Source organism: Asparagus officinalis, chromosome 1, assembly GCF_001876935.1.
Source record: "Asparagus officinalis chromosome 1, Aspof.V1, whole genome shotgun sequence".
Classification (NCBI taxonomy): Eukaryota; Viridiplantae; Streptophyta; class Magnoliopsida; order Asparagales; family Asparagaceae; genus Asparagus; species Asparagus officinalis.
In genome coordinates, this window is record NC_033794.1 from 127789295 (window position 1) to 127797662 (window position 8368).

General features: G+C 36.2%; 1 protein-coding gene across 1 annotated transcript in view; it reads left to right on the plus strand.

The window, feature by feature from the left end:
* LOC109840454 (ABC transporter G family member 22-like) overlaps positions 7207–8368 on the plus strand; it is an 11045-nt gene continuing 9883 nt past the window's right edge. The window contains 3 exon segments of the mRNA XM_020409149.1: positions 7207–7337; positions 8168–8356; positions 8358–8368. The exon segment at positions 8358–8368 is cut by the window's right edge and continues 186 nt beyond it. Of these exon segments, the coding sequence (XP_020264738.1) occupies positions 8184–8356; positions 8358–8368 (184 nt within the window). The 5' untranslated portion in view covers positions 7207–7337; positions 8168–8183.

Consider the following 8368-nt stretch of genomic DNA (forward strand, 5'->3'; position numbering starts at 1 on the left):
TAATAAATCATTTACAAATTACAAGTACAAATTTATTTTGGAATTAATCGCATCACAATAGATAAGTAAATCCCAACTAGGTTGGCACCTACTCACCTATATCACTATCATTTGTAACTATTTTCAAAATAATTCTTTATAAATTTTAAGCTAAGATATAAAAATTACAATTTGATGAATATTATTTATTCTTTATATCTATTTGCTAGTCCCAATTCTTCAAATTTATCTTCAATTCCAGCCATCCGATCGATGCCTTGCGTTCGCTTCTCGTACCTCCACCAATCTTGTAAGCACATCACCGCTTGTACAGTATACGGATCTAAGCATGTCCTGTGGTCGTCGATCAAGCGTCCTGCTGTGCTGAAGGCGAATTCCGAAGCTACCGTCGAAACCTGCACTGTTAGTAAGTCACGAACCATGGTGGAAAGTATAGGATATGAAACTGATCCATATACTTTCCACCATTATAAAATATCTAAAGCATTTCCTTGACATTTAACTAAAGAAGCAGATAAATATTCATCTATTTCAGAACCCTCTAATCCTGATGAAGTTCCAGATCCACCAGTTAGTTCAGCTACCATTGCATACCTATCAAAACTTACACTTTTACCTCGAGATGAGCTCGAAGAAACCGAAGTTGTAGACTGTTGTGTAGCTACACCATGTCTAGCTGCATACTCATCATATAAGGTTTGAAAATAATTTCTAATAGTTAAATGATGAGTAGTAGCAGTAATGGTGGTTCCATCATCTAAGTCTATAATCTGATTATCATACAATGATTGTAACAAACTTCGAAGGCCAATATCCTTCAAGCATGGATTAATAAGAACCCCCAAACCAAAAATATGAGAAATACGCCTAAAGTACTTATTAAATTTGCTCTCCATTTGAAAAATCATAGATCCAAAAGTATCATCCATACGATATTTTCCAAATTTTTTTTGAATATTTAAAATTTGTAAAGCAGCTAAAGTAATGGTTGGATAATAACAGCCAGATAATAACATTGTAGCATCATAAAAAACTTGTAACATTTCATTTAAATTACATATAATTGTCAATTCATCTTCAGTTATTCCATAAGTGCTACCAGAACTAGAATTAGAAGCATAATGTCTTTATATTCTATTGCTACACTTAACATTGCATAGGTGGAATTCAACTATGGTCAACATCTTTTGGAATTAGTCTGGGCTTTACATTTTTTCTTTTATAAAATTGTTTTCATCTTTTAAGTCTTTGTTCAGAAGCATTATGCATATAAGCAACTGTTCTAACATTTTCCATCATGGGTTTAATTTCAGTAAAAGCACTTTGAACAATTAAATTTAAAATATGATAGATACACCTAATATGAAAAAGATCACCATGACATGACAATGACAGAGTTGATCTGATAAAATCAACAGCTACATTGTTATTACTTGCATTATCTAGTGAAAGAGAAAATATTCTTTCTGAAATTTCTAATTTCATAAGTTCTTCAATTATTAAATTTGCAACATTAATACCAGTATGTGACTCTTCTATTGTAATAAAAGAAACAACTCTTTTAAACATTTGCCAATTTTCATCAATCCAGTGTGCTGTGATACATAAATATCCAGTTTGTGCTCTAGATGTCCAAATATCAGAAGTTAAAGAAAATTTACAGTTTAAAATTTTAAAATAAGAAATTATTTTTCATTGTTCCTCCTGATAATATTTTAAAATATCACGTTGACAGGTTTGACGAGAATTTTTTTTAAATGCAGGATAAAAACCATCTCTAAACATATCTTCAAATTCATCTTCTACTAATTTAAAAGGAAGGTTTTGAAAAATGATAAACCTGATTACGTATTTCCTGGCTCTGGCAGCGTCATAGTTCCAACTACCGAGACTACCAGAAGAGGAGGATTGAGAAATCATAGATTATCGGATATCACCTTGAGGAGTCTGACCTTTGTTGTGTTTATCTAAATGGCGTTTGAGGTGGTTGGTGCCGCTCTTATGATGAGCTTGAAAAATCTTGCCGCACAACGCACACTTAGCCTTCTGGGTGAGGATCCTACCGTGTTCATTCTTGGTAACGTCGATCTTCTCGTAAAAATTCCACACATCGGATCTTGGCCTTTTAGGAGTTCTTTGTGCAGATTCGTCGCCACCGGATTCGGGATTAACATCGGTAGGAGTAGACTCAGTAGGAGGACTCATTTCAAGATCGGGAGATAGGTTTTGCTCTTCATAATCAGATCCGGAAGTCATTTGATGAAAAGATTAGAAAGTATAAAAGAGTATAAGAGTATAAGAGAGAAGTAGATGAGTTTTGGTATGAAGAAAACAAATGAAAACCTCCTCTATTTATAGAGTCAGCCACCTAAACAAATGACCAAAATAACCTCACAAAATAGCCGTTTTTTGACCGTTTTTGGGGACAAAACGGTCAAAAGACCGTTTATGACCGTTGTGGCCGGGCCGGCCCGGTCCGATCGCTGAGGCAGCCCGTACCCGGGCCCGGAACCCGGCCAGGCCCGGATTTCCGGGCCGTGGCCCGGCCGGGCCCGGGGCCGGCGGGCTTTTTGGACAGGCCTAGTATAAGGTACACAAGGACAAATTCGTCCGAACATGATATATGCAAAGCGCCTAATTAACAACTTACCATAACTATCTCGGACACAGTAACTTTTAGATAGTCTCCCTAATATAAAAGAATATTTATGGTAACTCCATGCATTATCCATTCTGATAACTTTTTTAAAATTTGGATTCGAATTTCGTCCCCTAACAAAAATTATTGGAGAGACCACTATTATATCGTAATTGTTAATTTATTTTGTTGGGTATGTGATTTGTCTTTGAATATAAGTTGAGAAAATAATGTAACTCGTGGGGGTATGGTGAGCGTTACATGTGAATGAATTAAAATAATCCACTATATAAATCAACGACTATGATTAATATAGTGATCTCTCTACTACTTTGTAGAATGTTGAGAGGTTCAAATATGTGAAATTTACCTTAAAAGTTGAAGTGCAATTTGAAAAGGTTGTTATCATATTCCCTTCTCATACATAACATCTAGTCTTCAATTTATATATTGCCTCACTCAGTTCTAAAGCTGCACATGCTATTTAATCTTGAATTGCAGGACATTTTTCTTGAATGTACGTAAGCTGTACACAACTAGTGAGGACCTAAAGAATTGTACATTTTTGTACGTTCATTTACTAGTTATCATGACCTAATCTCCTCAAAAAGATTAGTTAACCCCAACTAATTAAACACCTTGTATTTTATAGCAAGAGTAGTAGTACCAAAAGATCACAAGTTATATGTTTTTATCAGCAATTAATGTAGTTGAAAGGTTTGCTTTGTCATCAAATGTTTTTGCTCCACAAAAAAGATTTGGATAGGGCTAAGGTCTGAGGAGTCAAAAGATGAAATGGACCCAAGACCTTAATGTTAATTGTTGAAAAAAAAGTTTTCTTACTTTACTGAAACAAAACAAGATCTTATTGCTCTGCTTCCCTCCTTGTGGTGGTGAGTGTTTCTCTCAAAATATCCAACACTTTTGAGTCTTCTTTGATGGAGACTAGCTAACGTAATTTTAAGGAAGCTATGATAGAGTAGATCGAGAAGTTTCTTAAGAATCCTATGATTTATTGCTACTTTTCCTCCTAAAGATGATTTTTGTTTTCATTTTTTTTTTCTTTTCCCCTCTTTTGTTAAGGAATTTGGCACTTTCTGCATTTATAGTTGCGGGTTAGATAGCAGAAAGTCTTGCTGAGCTTGTATTTATTCATACTGAAATATGTATTGGTATTGGTTGCGATAGATAATTGTAACTTTGAAGGTAGATGGCAAGGGTAAATTTCACGAAACATTCCTAGTTTGGACATCGTTTAACTCCTCTATTCTCATGGAGCCCGATTTGTCCAAAAATAATTTTTTTCCCCTTCTACCAAAGATGAAATAGATAATAATAAAAAAACCCATTCGGGGTGGTCTATCCACAACAATACTAGAACTACAAGTGATCTGCCTGCAATCGGACGGCGGTGAAGGTGTATATTGTCGATTATAACCTTATTCGAGATGGTGTGCATGATCATGCGATATGCTTTGAGTAACTACAAAAGAAAAATGCAATTCAAAAGACATAAGATAGTTATACATTCACCTAGCTAGGTATAATTGATCATGTATACAATTTAAAAAGGCTGTCAGCTATGAGAAATCACGGTGCAAAAGAGTCCAAATTTTTGATGCACATGAAGCATATGAAACCTTATTAATATCAATATCTAAATGTAAGTACAACCAGACTGCTACTCGTCTAACTTGCACCTAAATCCAATATTCCAAAATAACCTAACAAGAAGAAAGAAAGAAAGAACACCACTTCATAAAAGACACCGGACACTAATTATATAATTAATGCCTCCGTGATTATCGCGCCTATCAAACTTTTGACTTTTCCAATCTAATTATGATAATAGAGCAATCTGCAACAGGTAGCCACATATGTGGCATCTTGGACTAAATAGGCATATATATCCTGTTTGATATTTGTACAGGGAACAATGCTTTGAGACCCCATTTTGAAAAATGGAATGTGCTTAATTTACCCTTTGACTTTTTTAAAGTGAAGGAATAATATTTGGAAAATGATTTAAGGACCCAAAATATGAGACCAAGGGAGGGGACAGGTGAGGTGTCCCCTCCCTATTGCATAATGAGTTGGTCCTAAATTTTGGGTCCCCGTAGCAACACTCATAATATTTAGACCCCAAATTCAACGCCACCTAAGCAGTGATTCCTCAGTAATTTTCTTTTCCCCGTTCATCCCTTTGACGACAACCGACTCACCGCAGCCGTCCACGATTTAAGCCGTTTGGACAAAACTCTGTCGGAACGGTTTAAGCCGAATTCACTCTCGATAAGCGAGAAATTCATCTTTAGTTCGGTAATCAAACCTTCCGACAGTTAGGGTTATCCGAATCTTTTCGATTCTCGGAGTGGAGATCCTACTCTCAGTTTCAACTTTCCGGATTCTGGGGATGGAGATCCCACCTCGAGTCTCCTTTCCAGTTGAAGATAGAATATAAAATTCTTCTTCTTCATTGTCGGAAGGACCCAAAATATGAGACCAAGGGAGGGGACAGGTGAGGTGTCCCCTCCCTATTGCATAATGAGTTGGTCCTAAATTTTGGGTCCCCGTAGCAACACTCATAATATTTAGACCCCAAATTCAACGCCACCTAAGCAGTGATTCCTCAGTAATTTTCTTTTCCCCGTTCATCCCTTTGACGACAACCGACTCACCGCAGCCGTCCACGATTTAAGCCGTTTGGACAAAACTCTGTCGGAACGGTTTAAGCCGTTACTTTTGTAAATTTATTAAAATCCCAAACGGTTGCAACCGTTTGGACGATCGTTAGGGTAGACTCATCCCATCAGCTTCTGTCCAAACGGTTCTAACCGTTTGGACAGACTTGTTTTGTACTAGTGTCTGACGCGATCCTAATCAACAAAAGCTTCACCGTCACCGACAACGTACCACACCAGCAACAACACCTCCCTCGTCTCCCAAAAATGGCGCCAAATCGAGCTTTCAACCCGCATTAGAATAACAATCGCCTCACAGGTATTAACAACTAACTCACAACTTTAACAACTCATATTTATGAAGAGTGGTGGATATTTGTTTCTGTTTAGCTTGAATATGTATCTGAATGTATATACGAGAACGATATACAAGTCTGTATAGATTAAAACATATTTGTACGTTATATTATGACATAAACAAATACTTTCAGTACTTGGTAGGTTTATCAATGTTGTGAGTATCTGGATCAGATTTGCGTACTCCAATTTTATAAATATTACAATGAATTCGCGCAATCAGATAATATCTTAATTTATAACATTTTCATGACGATTAACAGATACAATGAGGGATTTTTGTATCATAATTTCATTTTGATACATATATAAGCTTCATATACTTCCATAAGCACCAACACATTCACGAGTAAAAAGGATAATTGAAGAAATATAAGTTTAAACTATTAGACAGAATAGTCCTTTTGTTTATAGCTCTGATTTGAAACAGAAAAATTTCACAATATACTATCATTGTTTTATAAATTAATCACTAAGAAAAGAAAAAAAATGACTTTATTAGAAAATAGAACTCAGCAAAATACAGAAATATATTTTGACACTCTCTCTTCAAGTAGAATGTTCAGAATCATAGATGGAAGAATTCATATTCTTATAAAGTAAAATAAAAAAAAAACTTTTCAGAGAGCTCATCATTTTTGTAATCTATTTTAGCATGGATAGACTTAAGAGCGAACCCATAATAGAGGGCAGATCAGGTGTGGGCCCCTCTAGATGGGAAGCTCACTTGTTGGGCTCACCGAAGCCCACACATTTGGCAAGCAAATCTCTTTCCACCAGCACAAACAGTTCCAATGCGCAAAGTAAAGCAAGCTCCTGTAGCTATACGATTGAAATTTACTGAAATAACCTCCTTCGTTTCTTAAAGGTAGCATCGTCTGCTTCGGTACGCATTTCCATTGTCGATCGCTAAATATCGTATTGAACCAAAGTAAACTAGTAAAAGAATTGGACAGCTAATGATCCAGCTTTCAACTCTCGCATCGCTTTACTAATTAGTATTCATGAAAGAATAATCTTTTTATGGAGTTAGTGGCATATATTGTGATAGTTATGATAGAAGAAAATAGAATATTTTTTCGTTAATCAAACTATATATGGAAGAAGAAAAAAAAAGAAAAAGAACGTAATTAAGAAAGAAGAAATTATCACATTGAGTCGTGTCATACGAGATTGTATATTCGGATTTAAAACACGTGTCATCTGATGATTACAATATTTACAAAAAAAAGCCTTGCTACAATGACCCAAAATATGAGACCAACAGAGGGGACAAGTGAGGTGTCCCCCTCCTATCGCATAATAAGCTGTTAGTTTTTAACTGTTCCACGAACCGCATCCCATCTAGATTAATTTTCACTAGGCGTACCTCAGGACAGTGCCGTGACCTTGGAGCGCATGAGCATGATGCATACTCGTGAGGGACATCGAAGGGCAATATCGGGCGTTCAAGCTTTTTAAGTTTCCCCTTCTCACACGACGTTCACTTGAAAACTTTTTGTGCGGGTGGTGGTGGTGGTGGTGGCGGCCTCTTTATAAATGATGGGAGTGAATAAAGGAAACCCTGTGGCATTTATTTTGGTCTTTCCGTTTTCTTTTTGTTTTTCTTCATAAAAAGAAACCCATCCCCTCCTCCTCTCCCTTCTATTTTCGGCATTAAGGTATTGTTGAGATCTCTAATACTTTCTTCGAGTTCTTGTTACATGTAGCATAGCATTTTTTTTTTTAATTATCTTGTGGCAAGGTGCGCGAGTTTGTAATTTTTTTTAATTCCTTTGAATTAGAAAGAGAAAGAAGAAGAAAAAAAGGAATTTGTAGCTTTGTGGGTTTTGGAAGAAGGTAGATATGCTTGACAACAAAAGAGCGATATGATGAGGAAATCCTTAGTTAGGCATTCTCACGCTTACAGGAATTCACTACTCTAGAACTGAACAATTTAATTTCTTACATTCATAGGATGGTTTTTGTTTTGAATTTTTTTTTTAACTGACAATGCAATTCTGATTTTAAAAAATGTCTGTGATTACGATTGTAATTGTTTTAGCAGCTATAGTTGCGAAAAGAAACCACTTTTCATAAAGAAATGATTCATTTTTGTGACAGTAATTGCAAAAAGAAAAAAAAACTGCAAGTTACAGTGAAACAAACAGCTATATTATGCTACCTCACTACCAAGCACAACTTTTTATGCTTGGTACCAAACATACTCATTTTTCTCATATATATATATATATATATATAAAAGCATACAAATAACAGTAGTTTAACTTGCGGACCTGCAGAATGACAATCCATTTCCTCATTTATCCATTGGCATAGTATCAGAACTTAAAAGCCAAAAAACCCTCTCATATTCTACTCAAAGATAGGCAGACAGGCTTACAACAAAAGAGAAATTACTGATCTTGCCGTAATATCGAAATCGCAAGGAAAATTTTGATAAACATAGTTCTCTTCACAAGCACATCGTAAACATCATTATACTTGACAGCTGCGAGTGTCTCGGAATGGATTCACCAGCATCAGCAATTGTTCGAGCCAAGTCAGACCAACTGGAAATGGCACAAGCAGCAGCAAGGCAATCGCTGAGCCGAACATCATCAGCAGAGGCCTTGGCCACAGCCACTCCGACTGCTGTCAGCGGTGAGCTCAACGGGGGCTCCGGCCCGTCGAGAAAAGCCATCTCCGGAAA